Source organism: Antennarius striatus, chromosome 18 (assembly GCF_040054535.1).
Source record: "Antennarius striatus isolate MH-2024 chromosome 18, ASM4005453v1, whole genome shotgun sequence".
Classification (NCBI taxonomy): Eukaryota; Metazoa; Chordata; class Actinopteri; order Lophiiformes; family Antennariidae; genus Antennarius; species Antennarius striatus.
In genome coordinates this window covers 2,000,439-2,014,175 of record NC_090793.1, presented here as the reverse complement: position 1 = coordinate 2,014,175, position 13,737 = coordinate 2,000,439, and the positions used below count along the sequence as shown (strand labels likewise).

The 13,737-nt window shown below is 43.6% G+C and overlaps 2 protein-coding genes across 2 annotated transcripts in view; one reads left to right on the top strand and one right to left on the bottom strand.

Moving 5' to 3' along the window:
- Positions 1-924: 924 nt before the first annotated feature.
- On the top strand, positions 925-8,975 carry oc90 (otoconin 90). Its single transcript, XM_068340880.1, has 19 exons — positions 925-953; positions 1,142-1,197; positions 2,002-2,176; positions 2,889-2,995; positions 3,256-3,387; positions 3,650-3,718; positions 4,269-4,378; positions 4,485-4,547; positions 4,647-4,869; positions 5,415-5,756; positions 5,871-5,978; positions 6,209-6,304; positions 6,698-6,826; positions 7,055-7,195; positions 7,370-7,468; positions 7,546-7,717; positions 8,175-8,281; positions 8,369-8,624; positions 8,733-8,975. Exons 1-19 carry the CDS (start codon positions 925-927, stop codon positions 8,971-8,973), a joined length of 2,655 nt encoding a protein of 884 aa, XP_068196981.1. The 3' UTR covers positions 8,974-8,975.
- Positions 8,976-12,424: 3,449 nt separating this feature from the next.
- Positions 12,425-13,737, bottom strand: part of efr3a (EFR3 homolog A (S. cerevisiae)) — a 50,567-nt gene continuing 49,254 nt past the window's right edge. The window contains exons 20-23 of the mRNA XM_068340230.1: positions 13,604-13,652; positions 13,303-13,406; positions 13,179-13,228; positions 12,425-12,563 (exon numbers count right to left, since the gene is read on the bottom strand). Of these exons, the coding sequence (XP_068196331.1) occupies positions 12,458-12,563; positions 13,179-13,228; positions 13,303-13,406; positions 13,604-13,652 (309 nt within the window). The 3' untranslated portion in view covers positions 12,425-12,457. The remainder of the gene's footprint in view (positions 12,564-13,178; positions 13,229-13,302; positions 13,407-13,603; positions 13,653-13,737) is intronic.

Sequence of the window (13,737 nt, the reverse complement as noted above, 5' to 3'; positions counted from 1 at the left end):
AGGTCCCCACCGGCTGCTGATGCCCAGAAGGTCCGACTGGGGTTCAAGACGATGACTTTATCACAGACCTCCACCGGATGAAGGAACATCTACCTCGCTCTCACGAACGGCACAAATAAAGTAAGATTTCAACGTTTATTTGTTCTTAGATGCAAAAAGTGCAGAGAATTACGCAGCTAAGGGGGGCTAAAAGCGCTAACAGTTGAGTTTTGAACCCATTTATACAATAAACTTTATAAGATTTTGGGTGCAAATTGGGTTGATTGTAGGGTTTGATGGGCGGAGGAGGAAAATTATTCATCGGTGGGAAGAAAAGCAGTAAATCGGGTTTTGTGTTGAGATTTCTTTTGGTTCACGTTGTTTGATGACGCGTCAGGAAGTAAAATAAAATAAAATGGGTTCTATTTATACCCTCCACTCATTACTTTCTGCAGAATTACACAAACTGCCCCCTTTGATTGGTGTGAGCCCCCCAACACCATTCTCTATAGAGATGAATAAATAAATGGATAAATTAATTTATATATTAGTAAAAGAAATAAAACAGCCCAGCTAAAAAAATATATAAAAAATTGCATAAGATCAAACTAAATAAAACAACTTAATATAATAAATACTAAGTTTATATAATATAAAATTTTAATATAAAACAGAAACAAAGAAGCAAATTTTTAAAAGGTGTGAAAAAGGAGGCGGGGCTTCAGTTTGGAACGATTCCATTTCTTATAAAGCTTGTTGAGAACGAGTTTGTGAACTTAACAAAAAGAGCAGCAGATGTGTGGAAAGTCAAAGTTTTTAAATCTGTTTTTACCGGACGAATCACCAAATAATGACTTCCTGTCTCGGGTCAATAACTCGCAAAACGTGAACGTTTGTTTAAACAAAAGCCTCCTTCTCCACGCAGGAACCAATCATGATTCTGAGATGGATTTTCCTGCTATCTGTTCCAAACGGTGAGTTTGCTGCAACCAACCACACCCAAAATAATCCAGCGATAAAATTTTTTTGTTTTTTTAAAAATGCCTGACGTAAAGGGATCATTTATCAATAACTTATTAATGACCTTTTCCATTCATGTTTATCATTAATGCCAATAAATCACCAATAATCATTCTTGTTCGTCTTCAGCCCTTCTCGCCAGTTCCATCTTCTGTCCGGACCCGGAGGCCAGCGACCCGAACGCAGATCACCTGACTGGTAATAAGTCCCGCCCACTAGCCCAGCTCCCGCGGCTGCAGTTAAATCAATATCATGTGACGAATCAGCGAATTAAATTTGGCGACTTGTTGGTTCGCCAAGTTTTCTGTTCAGCCCGATGCTTTATGGGAGCCTGAAGGTGATTTTACCCTGACCTACTTTCATAGGTCAAAGATCAAAGCGAGTGCTCTGACCTACTTTCATTGATCAAAGCACTAGCTTTGATCTATGGTCTTGCTCACACTTGACCTAGTTAGGGTGCTTTTTGTTTCATCTTTCTATCCGCAACGGTTGTGAAGATGTTTGGTGGACTGACGAAAGGACGGAAAAACGGACAAACACCGACAGTTACAAGACATCACCGCTTTGAAGCGGGATGTAAAATATGGAAGTTCTGGATTCTTTCTGTGTGACCCGGCACCGACTGACCCACGGACCGGTACCAGTTCACGACCCCGGGGGGTTGGGGACCAGCTGCTTCCAGCTGTTTGTTTCTGAAGACTCTGACATCGTCTGAGTCTCGTCTCATTGGTTTGTTTCGTCGCTTCCTGACTCTTGGAGTTGTTTTCTGCTCTCCAGTCTCCACCGTTTCCTTGCCTGCAGGGGGTTCTGGGACTTTTTTGTCCAAACATTGTGGGGACATTCGGCGTGTGGAGAGCTGCCGCCTCAATCATTTTCTAGCCTGCGTGATTCTCTGAACTCTTATTGGAGCTCTGCAGCAGGAGTGCCTGTGATTAAATCGAGATAGTCTTGTTCCTGAATTCGATTCTTCCGTTTGACTCTTCCTCCCTTCTGTTTGTCCAGATTGCCTCGGCCTGCGCTTCACCTGGCTCCACGCCGTTTTCGACAATTTCCCTTCGTTGCTGAGGTTCGCCGTGGAGCTCCGTTGCGCGACGGGTCTTTGTCCACGAGATCTGGAGGAGTACGGGTGTTCCTGCAGGTTCTCAGCAACCGGGAACCCCGCGGATCCTCTGGACAGGTGAGAACCTCCGCATCCAAACGGAGCCCCGTCGACCCGATCGAATCCAGACGAGTCTGAAAACCCAACCGGCAGCTGGAGCGGTATCGATTACCGAAACCCAACAGTTTTATCCGTTCAATAAGGCGAGTCAGAACAAAACTGGGAATGAGACGAAAAGCAACACAACTTGTTTGTGTGTTCAACCTGCCCTGATAGGTAGTGACTCTGTTCCAGAACATTAGAAATATTAAGTTTTTGGTTTTGTTTTCGCTCCATGAACCAGTTCAAAACCCTGGATAATAATACAGTAGAACCTCATATCATAATAAAGTAGAACCTCGAGATACGAGTTGAATTTTTTTCGTTCCCAAGTCAAACATTTAAAATGACTAAAATCCTTTTAATCCGTTCCAGCCTGACAAAAAAGCCCCCAAACCCCCTAAATTAAAAAAAAAAAATTTTTTTAACAACCAATAGACACGCAGACTTTACCTGTGTGTAATTAATTATATATAAGTTACGTAAACAATGATAAAGAAAGAAAAGAAACGCAAAAGTCACGAGAACAAATGAGCTAAGTCTTTACTCCACCAACGACAACGAGATCCGGTCTCACTGATGTTGTATCCATCCGCCAACACGTCATAAAGAACGCGATCCGGTCTCACTGATGTAGTTGACTTTAAGACTTTTTTAACACACTGTACTTGCTGTTTCTTCTTCGCTGCAGCTGCTGTGATGCTCACAGGTTGTGCTACCTGAACGCCGCCCCCTGCAGGCAGGAGTTGACAACGCTTCCGGTCAACTTCAACTGTTCAGCAGCAAACAGCAGCTGTGGTGAGACTCCCTGTTTAAACGACACGCTGGATGGACATCCTTTATTATTTTCCAGCCGTGTTGAATTAAATCAGCTCCACCGTAGCGTCTGAAACGGGTCACATGTGCGGCGTCCTGCTACGCCAGAACAAATAAACCCTACAGAAGAAGAAGAAGAAGAAGATACACTTTATTGATCCCCTAGGGGAAATTACATTTGAAACTACATTTGAAATTACATTGAAACCGTTTTGACTGACGTTTGTCTTTTCCTTCCGGAGACGCCGCTGACGGATGCCGTCGGACGTTCTGCAAGTGCGACCACGCCGCCATCGAGTGCATGAGTCAGAGCTCGTACAACTGGACCCTGAGAGGCCTGGAGGAGTCTTTCTGCTCTGCAGCCAATCAAACTGGTAAGATCAGGTGGGACAAAGAGGGCGGGGCTAGAGGCGGGATTTCAGGGGTAGGCGTTGAACTTTTGATGTGATTTGGTTCGAACCAGCAGGTTCAACGTTAAACACGTTTCAGTCTCACCGGGACAATAAAGACCTTTCAAATGGTTTTACCTGGTTGACATGGAAACCGCATCATTTGGGGTCCCTGCTGTGTGGTGTACTCAACACACCCACTAACTTTGAGCTCAATCCCTTCTAATCCATCCCGTCCTCCTTCCAGATGTTTTCTTGGTGGGAAACGACTCCGTCAGCGACCAGCTCTTCAACTCCTCCTCCTTCCTGTCTGCAGGTAAGAGCTCCGCCCCCTCGCATCCTACACATCATCTGTCCGGCGGAACGCAAAACTGGACTTTCAATCTTTTCTAGACCAGAACCTGGGACATAAAATAAAAAATACAAACACAAAACGCAGATATGCATGCACAAATACACACATTTGCTAGCTTATAGCGCGGGCGCCAGCGCCATAGGTAAAGGGTTAAAGATAGACTGGGTTAACTAAAAAAATTCATGCAAACTTAAAAGAACTAAGCTAAGTCAATTTTAAATAAGTGAATTACCTCAATTTGATTAAACTAGTTTTTTTTTTTTTTTAATTTTTAGTTGCATGAACTTAAAAGTTTTAAGTATCGTCCACTTAAAATTATCAAGTTATTTTAATCAACTTAATTCTTTTAAGGCAATAAGTTTGCATATTTTTTTTTAGTTAACAGTGTAGAGGTACTCTTTTATTTTGCGGTGTAGAGAGGGGATGCCGTCACGCTAGGATAAAGTCGTCACCATGACGACAGATGATGGGGATAATGAACAAACAGGATGTTCTGTGTCTTATCCTGCAGCAGAGATAGAAAACCAGACTGACACCTCATGGTTGGACGTGGACCTCGTCATCCCGCCGCCGGCTCCGCCCCCCTGGCTGACGCCTGCTGGTATGCTCTCTGATTGGCCTGTGGGTCACAGATTGAACATAGATGACCAAAAAGAGCGAGGTCGCCGTGGTTATGAAGAGTGTACAGAGGTTAAACACTATGTCGTCATTTTTTCTCTCGTCTCAGAGGAGCTGGAGGAAGGTGAAGGCGGCGAGGAGGCGGAGCCACAGACGAGTTGGGCTCCTGAAGGTGAATGGTTGCGTCGCTCATCCTCTCGTTTCCATCTGCGTCTCCTCTCCAACACTTTTCTGGCGTCCTCGACTTTTTCCAAGCTGTTCATAATCACAGTTGGCGGGAGATGACTGTTCCGCCGCTTCCGAAAAAACACCAGAAATAATTTCCTGGCTTTCCGCGTCCCGCTGCTTGATGACTCACTTGGCTCAGATGTTTCCTGTCGCCGTTTCGTTTGTCGCCGCTTCTGCAGGTCTGAATGCGACGGCGGAGGAAGCACTCGAGCTGGAAGGGATAAAAATGAATCAGACGAGCCTCCATCCATCAGCCGTCACCGCCGGTGAGTCGAGAACTCAGAAATACTCCTGGATAAAAATATTAACCAACAGTTGGTGACGTGTTTTTATTTAAATCTGATTGCAGTCGTCCAATAAAGTCGTTTTAAACCATCTAGATGTCTAAAATAAAATCTGTAGATGAATTCGTGATTCAAATTAAAAGTTGAGAGATTCCCGCTCTTTTTTGTTCAGCTGTCTCTGTAGTTAGCATAGTTAGCATACTTTTTTAAATAAAAATTTTTTTAGTTAGCATAGTTAGCATACTTTTTTGAATACAAATTATTAGTAAGCCTAATTAGCATACTTTTTTAAATAAAAATGTTAATTAGCATAGTTAGCATACTTTTTTACATGAAAAATATTTTGAATTAAAAAAAAAGTTAGTTAGCATAATTAGCATACTTTTTTTTTAAATAAAAAAAGTTAGTTAGCATAGTTAGCACTGGTTTTCCCGCCTTTTTCATCGCCAAACTCTTCTGCATAGTTTGTGTCGTAGTGGGCGTGTCCTCGCCTCACTATCGCTAGCTGTTTGAATCCTTCGCCACAGGTTCGGTTCTGTTGGCCGACGACAGCGAAGCAGAATCGACCGAAGTCTCGTCACAGAACTCCGACGGTTCCGAGGAGACGTCGACGCCTTCGGCATTCTGGCTCACGCCTTCCGATCAGACGACCTCGACTGTCACGTCCGTCGCGACACCCGGAGATTCGATGGAGTCGCCGTCGGACGAAGGTGGTTCAAAACCAGTCGCCATCACGACTCCGACTTCAGAAAAACCACAAATCGATCGAGCCGAGAAGATAACGAGCACTGGAGGGAAGTCATCGGAAGAGGAGGAGGAGGAGGAAGAGCACAGCGATGAAGAGGAGCAAGACGCCTCAGATGAACGCAGTGAGTTTCTGTAGAATCAAATTGATTTGTTTTAGCGATTTTGATCCTGATTTCAGATTCCGATGATTCAAAGAATAATTTAAGCGTTTTAGTTTGATATTTTATTTTCTTCAGTTCAGGACAACATCACAGCAAAACAGTCAACAACAACAACAAAACAGTCAACAACAACAACAACACAAGCGTCCAGCGGGGGCTCGACAGCATCGGCTCCTCAAACAGGTGTTCAACCTAATATTCTGTGTTCAATAATTCCTGTATTGATCTGTAAAACTACTCCGTCAATTTTTAATCAGGCAGGAGATTGACTCCTAAATCAGATCCAGTTCTGAGTCCTGCCGATGTGAACAGACGGATCAGGAGTCAGATCGCTTTTGGTCCTTTTTAGAATCACTAACCTGTAACTGAAGACAAGCTTCGGCGGGTAATGGGCTCTATGTTTCTGCTCTCAGGTGGAGGGGGTGTCGCCGTCATGTTCACGTCATCATCAGAGGAGGCGGAGCCAAGCGTCCGCCAGCAGACGACGGGTTTCCTGAGGACGACTACAGGTCAGCTTATCTGTTGGCGAGATTTCAGAATAAGAGTCGAGTCTATTTGTAAACCCTGTTAGCCACAGCTAGCTACAGGCTGCAAATGATTAGCTTAGCTTAGCATGAGTACTGGAAATGAAGGGAGGAGTCATCCTGACTCAGTTCACATGTAAATTATTGCATCTTGTTCCAACATATTAAATTATAAACCAATCATCAATATGTTTTTTACAAATAAAATGCTAATCTATTGTGTTTCCGGCTCTAATGCTAAGCTAAGCTACCTGCTTAACCATCTCTCTTCAATCTGGATGAAAATTAATTTCTGCTAAACCTGCGATTTGGAGTCGACCTCAGGATTTCTCTCCTCCCTCGGATATCTGATAACAACTAAAACCGTTGCGTCTGCAGGAGCTGTTGTTACCACGACGACGAAAACATCCTCAACAGGAAGCTCTGATCCAGGCAGAACCGCTGCCGACGCTTCCAGGGAGGAAGAGGCGGGACTGAGTCCGCTGGGGCGAGGTGAGGCGGCTCCAGGTAAGGAAACACTTGGAAATCACTTAGCATAGTATTAGCATTAGCATTAGCATAGCATTAGCATAAAAAATTATGCTTTTGCATCATATTGGAAATTTGCATCATTTGCAAAGAAAAACATGTTAAGGACATTTTTCAATGACTTTTGAACTCAGGTTGTAAACGTTGACAAAAATTTTGAAGGAACATTGATTTCAATATTTATTCTTTTCGATTTTGAATCTTCAGGACGACCAACTCAGCGATCCGCGACAGCAACGACCCCACTGAGCCGAGTCACCGCCGTCAAACCGAGAGTGGATGTCAAGGCGTCCGCCAGAACCCCCGCCGACCAGGACGGCGTCAGCTCACAGCAGGACGACGACGACGGTAAACCTAACAAACTGTAAACATAGTGTAGAAAAGAATGTTCGCCTCTAGCTCCTCCCATCTGAGCCAATCGGTCACGGATTGGTCCAGATGCTTCCGTCCAGGACCATGCATCACTGTAGCCACGGTAACACCCCCCCCTAATCGTCAGACCCCGGTTTGTGTCGTTGGCAGAGTGGGAGGGGCCTCAGAAGAGGGCGGCGTCCTCCTTCGCCTGGTCGCTGCTGGAGTCAGTGGGTTTGACCGACGCCCATCAGCATCCCAACAGCAGAGGTGAGGAAGAGGACGCCGAAGAGTCCCACCGTCTGTCTGGGAAGTAGACGCACTCACCTGATCTCCCGTCCAATCAGAATGCAGCCGATCTTTCACCGTGTACGGCGGCGACGGGCGAGCCCGGCGGGCGCTGCCGGCGCTGGGGGAGATGCTGCACTGCCTGACGGGTCGATGTCCCCACGAGTTCGAGATGTACGGCTGCTACTGCGGCCGGCAGGGCGGGGGTCAACCTGTGGACCAGCTGGACAGGTAAAAGGGGCGGGGCTAAAATCACCCATCATGATGTCACACCTCCAACGCAAACGTGATTATAAAAACCGTTGCCGTGGTTTCCTCCCTCGTAGTTTCGTGTAAATTTTTGCATTTTTCTTTTTACAGTGTATTGTAATAATAATCGTATCAAGTAACGCCAAACGATTTCGAAAGTCATTTTTAGATCGTAAACCCCCACGATCATCGGCGGTATCGCCGTATTCTGAGTGGGCGTTTCTGATTGGTCCATTTCAGGCAGGAGAAAAAAGCCAAATGACCCGTTTCCATGGGAACGCAGCGAGCCTGACAAAGAGAGATGATCAGCTCATCATCTCTGATGAAAGTCAGGAACTCGTTCAGGAAACCCCGATTGGTTGTTCGAGACGTTCCTGAGATTCTCCTCCTCTTCGTCACCTCCTCCTCCCCTTCATCACCTCCTCCTCCTCTTCCTCAGGTGCTGCTTCTTCCATCACTGCTGCCTGATGCAGATCGCCGCCATGGGCTGCAGGTCGGAGAGGCGGAGCCACGCTCACGTCTCCTGCCAGGGCGGGAAACCACGATGTGAGTAGGGCCGGGCGACGCCCACCTCCTGGAACAATCAGGGCAGACCCGGTGTTAACCTTTGACCCCTTCTCCGTCGGGCTTCAGGTCAGGGCGTCGCCGTTTGCGACAAGCTGCAGTGCGTGTGCGACAAAACCACGGCGGAGTGTATGGCCGCCGCCCACTTCAACCACAGCCTGGCGCCCCAGCGGTGCCGTGGAGGGGTACCCCCCTGCCGCCGCACCAGCAGACCCCCCAAGCCCCGCCTCTCCCCCGACTCCAGCGAGGAGAGCGACGAGTCGACCACGGAGGAGACGTCTGAGGAGAAGATGACGTCGCCGCCGCCACGCCCACATCAGAACAGGTGATGCACAGCCCCGCCCCCTCCTGGTCGACGCCTCCCATCGTCGTTTGTCCCGTTTGTTACCGTGGCAACGGGTCAGCTAAATGTCATCGTGTTCTCTCTCCGCAGCGACGAGAGTTCAGACTCGTCGAAACCTCCCGACCCTCCTCTTCCTCCTCCTCCTCTTCCTCCCTCCAGTGAGGAGAGCAGAGAGACGCCGGCACAGAGCGGGATTCAAACCCACAACCACAGGCCGGGAGGACCAGGAGGGACAGGGGGGAGAGGTGAAGAAGAGGAGGAGGAAGAGGAAGAGGAAGAGGAAGAAGAGGAAGAGGAGGAGGAAGAAGAAGAAGAGGAGAACACGAAATAGAAGCGATTTTGTTGGATCAGATTTTTTTATTCCCAAAAAAACAGTAATTTATAGAAAAGATGTCAAAAGTTGGTTTTTAAATTTTTTTTTTATTCTTTAGATAAAAGTAGAAATAAATAAAAAAACTTTGCGTCTGATCTTCATTGAATAAAAACGCCGGAGCCGAAGTGATGAAGACGTTTTATTTCTTGTCTTTATTCTAACAACAGTCCAGGGGACGCTGAGCTTCTGCCGCCGCCGAACCCGTTTCAATTTGATCTACGCTTTTGATCAATGCTCTGAATGACCCATCAGTTCATTAGCATTGACCTGTTAGCGTTAGCTATTCTTCATCATGAGCATAAGTGAAATATTTTGATCAGGATTTAGCATAAAAACAAAATAAAACAATGAAACAAAATAAAAACATTTTTGAGAAAACGGGAAAAAAATTTAACTAAAATTTTACAGCATTTTATTTTTTAATTTCAGAAAATTAATTTTCTTGAATTAGATTTTGAGTTCCTAAGCCATGAGGAGTTGGGAACGGCGGGAGAACCTCAGCGTTTAAAATCAACGTGTTGCTGTGAAGCTCGAGCACAGATGCTAAAAAATGCTAACACTAAAATGCTAACTGTCGCATCACAAACAAGAAAACATCAGCTGATTGTTCTTCTGTTTATGTTTATCCTGTTAAAAAAGTTACCGTCGAACACAACACAATAAAACCGTTGCCATGACGACTGGTACCGGCGCTCGTTAGCTCAGCGCTAGTGCCAGGAACACAGTGATTGACGTGCTAACGGTTAACATGACGACTGAAGTCTGACACAGTAAATCTATTGAACAGAAGATGAGTGTATTGATCGCTAATCGATAAAGATCGTGAAGAAGATTCCGATCCAGATTGACCAAAACTTTATCGGACTCATCTGGAGAATAGACTCCGCCCCTAGATAGATAGATAAATTGATAGATGTTGATTGGTTGACGCCTGTGTTATCGATTTGTGTGTCACAGGTGTGTACAGGTATGTGTTCAAGTAGATCACAACACAGTGCTGCCACCTAGCTGCTGGAGGCTGAACTGCAAGACTCAAAAAAACCTTTGGAAATAGCGTCACAAAATCCGATCATCTTCCAGGATCAATCAGATTTCATCGACACTTTAAGACACTTAAAAACACTTTAAAAGTGAAACGTCCACCTAAATATTTTGGTGAATCTGGAGCCGGACTCTCCTTAAACACATCAGGAAAAACTTCAAAGGTAAAATTTCGCTGAAGCTTCTAAAAACAAACCCCAGAAATGCTTTTGCAGAATGCATTTTTTTTTTAATGATATGGAAAAATTAGTGATTTCATCTCACTACTGATGCAATATTCAAGAATTTTCAGCACATTTGAAATGATAGAATGGATTCTACAATCATAAAACAAAATAAAAACTAATTTCCATAAAGTCTCCTGCACTGAAACCCTGAACAGAAAAGGAAATACGCTTTAATTTTTATCTCCATAAAAGTAATCGACAAGAATAAATCTATAAATCTCTAGCAGGCAACAATTTAACAATAAATGATGCATAAAATGTACAAAAATATATGATATGCAGCTATTATGACACATTCATAGAGGAAATATTCCAGCATCGTTTTTTTTTTCTCCTGTGATCAATTTTCATCAATTTGAAGAAAAAAATTTTTTTGTAATATTTTCCCTCACAGGGATGAAATTATTAAGATTCCATGCAGTTACTTCATGTTATGCGTGTTTTTGTTAGTACAGCTACGATACCAGATATTAAACCACACCAGTCTGCGTTAAAGCTAACCACGTGATGCACAGAATAGAAAGCAGAAGTTTTTTATCAACTTTCGGTTATTTTACATTCATCCGACTCTCATCCGCCCCCTCCCGTGTTCAGGTGCATCCATTAAAGCTCCTCCCACAGCAGGGAACCAATCAGCTCGTACGGCTTCTGGTCATCATTGACACCCCTTTCTGCGAAGATCTGTGATGATATTTTATCTTAAGAGGCGATTAAGCCAATGTTACACATCCGGTAGAATGGTAACCATATAACGCTATCGCTAATACCAACGCTAACGGTAGTACAACACGGATCACATGACGGTGATTGATTTCAAACTGAGAAAAACTTTTACACCGCAAACAGTAACGTTCCAAACCAACCGAAACGACCACGCGTTGAACAGCCGTCACAAACACCTCAACGTTTTTAAAAAAAATTCTTCGCAAACATTTTGTTTTTCTGTCCGTCTTCGTCAAACTAGAAAATTAAAAAACACGATCTGAATCCGAACAACCAATCAAAAGCAGCGAAGATGAGCTCATCAAAACGACATAAAGAGCTCAGATCAGAGAAAACGCTAATGGTCTGTTAGCATCTCAACGGCTATCAGAGGCTACCGATGCTAACGTTTCACATTAAGACATCAGAACATCAGCGACCAATAAAAAATAAATTTATTCACGTCTTTAACAATGCTAATTGTTGCTGGTTCCTGCTAGCTGTTGGGCTAACCCACTAGCGGAAATGGCGTGAAGTTCGTGCACAAGATCGCGTTTCTTACCCTGTCACTTATTTGATCAAACGACCACTATTCATCATCTTCTGGGCCAAAAATAAAAGATCTTTGTCAACTTTATTGGTATCAAACACTATAACGGCTAATGTTCACCGAACGGATACGCGGACGGATACGACAATGCTAGCTAAACATCTCAAGACCACCGATTAAAAAGTATTGCTCTCGTGTTTTTTTGACCTCATGAATCTTTAGCTGCTTGTTCTAACTATAACAACAACTGGAAGGCGGAGATTAGGCTGAAGTTATGCCAGCGAATCGACAAGAGGAGCGAGTTGTAAAGAGGCGGAGCTAAAAAAGAAGAACCATCACACGTTAGCTTGTTTTGGTGCGCAAGACGACTGCGAGGCTGGACAGAGCGATTTGACGTTCGTGTTTTTGTATTGTTGTTTTCGTACATTTTGTGTACGCGACAGGTTTTGATGCCCAATTCCAATTTGTTGCCCAAACATGAGTTTTTAAATTTTTTAAAAACTTTTTTTAAACGCCCGCTTTAAAAGCGACCCATAATCGATTTCCGTACTGACCCAGAAACGCAGCCATGTGTTCCGTGGTTCACAAGTCCGATCTGTGGCAAAAATTGGAATTGGAATTAAATTTCTTTTCAGGATTAATAAAGAGCAGAAAAAAAAGAGTTCAGGTTCAGGTTTAGTTTATCTGGATAGTGGAACACGAACGTCTGCTGGTTGAACAAATTGTTTTCATGTCAAATTAAAATTTAAAATTAAAATTTGTATTGCTTCAGACCCGTCGCTGCCGGTCTGAGTCAACGATACGGGAGTACAGATTTTTTTTTTATTGCCGAGTCTTTTTCTCACATTTTTAAGTTTGCATTTTGTGTTCCTGATATTTTTTGCTGAAGTGTGTGTGTGTGTGTGTGTGTTTGTGAATGTGATCAGTAGACACACAAGTCTGGAAACTTCATCTCGTAGACCGGGACGGATTGGTGTTGGGTTGGTCCCGCCGAGATGGCGACCACTCCGGACGGGCTGGGCGGCGGCCTGGGGAGGGGGTGAAATTGATTATTTTACTGGTGCCAGTTATTGTTATTATGAGTTTATTACTATTATTATTATAATAATTATTATCGTTAGTTTATTATTATTATAATTATTATTATTATTATTACTAATATTGTTATTATTATCTCATTATTATTATAATAATTATTATTACTATTATTATTATTAGTGTATTATCATTATTATTACTAGTTCATTATTATTATTATTATTATTATTAATAATAATAATAATAATAATAATAATAATAATACTATTGTTATTATTACCAGTTATTATTGCTACATAACAAGATGACTGGTCTCAGGATTTGGCTAATAGCTAAAAGCTAATTGTAGTGTAGTGTAATTGTAGTATTCCCAAAATCAAGACGGGAATATTGACCAAATGGTCAAAAAGAATCAAAAAGAAATAATTATGTTAAATTCTTACAATTAGCAAATTAATGAAGAAGCATCTGACAACATTTAGCACATTAGCATGTTTCAGTGAGCTAAAAGTTAGCTTATTAGTATAGATGTCAACGTAAAAAGACATAAAATATAAAATTTAAAGTGATTTTAAAAAATAAAAATGTTAAAAAGAAAATCTTACCTAATTGTAAGTTCAAAGATTTGCGCCAGCCGGTCATGCAACATGTTCGCCTGGAGAAAAAGGAGTTTATTTAGTAAAACGTGATGATGTTTTAAGCCCCGCCTCCTCGTCTTCGTCGCCTCACCTTCGACTCGCAGTGCGCCGCAATCTCCTCAAACGGAGCTTTCTGGAACTTCTCCATCACCTGCCGTCTCTTCTCCCGCTCCTGCTCCTCCAGACCGGTGGTGTCTGGACACACGAAGAGGTGAATTATGGGATATGTAGTCTGGGGTTACAATCCAGACTCAGTAAAGTTTAATTTGACATCAGTTCATTTTTTCTATCCGCGTTCGGTCTGTAAATCGCTCGGCTGTCAAGCGTTTGGCGACGAGTCAAAGACGCTTTGTCTTGTATTTGATTTGTGTTACAGGTGGGCGGAGCCTCACCGATGGCCTTCTTCAGGGTCTCAAACGTGATCTCCTCAGCGAGCTGCGACTGTGGAGACATAAACACCAAACACGTGACGTATTTCTTGGTGTTGTTGCGTCTTCCTGATGCTGACCTGTGACCTCACACTCAC

What these genes read in the sequence shown, in the direction of transcription:
- oc90 (XM_068340880.1), top strand. Translation starts at nt 925, where the DNA reads ATGGATTTTCCTGCTATCTGTTCCAAACG. An exon ending in AGCAGCAAACAGCAGCTGTG is followed by an intron (nt 2,996 to 3,255) that starts GTGAGACTCCCT and finishes TTCCTTCCGGAG; the next exon opens with ACGCCGCTGACGGATGCCGT. An exon ending in CTCTGCAGCCAATCAAACTG is followed by an intron (nt 3,388 to 3,649) that starts GTAAGATCAGGT and finishes TCCTCCTTCCAG; the next exon opens with ATGTTTTCTTGGTGGGAAAC.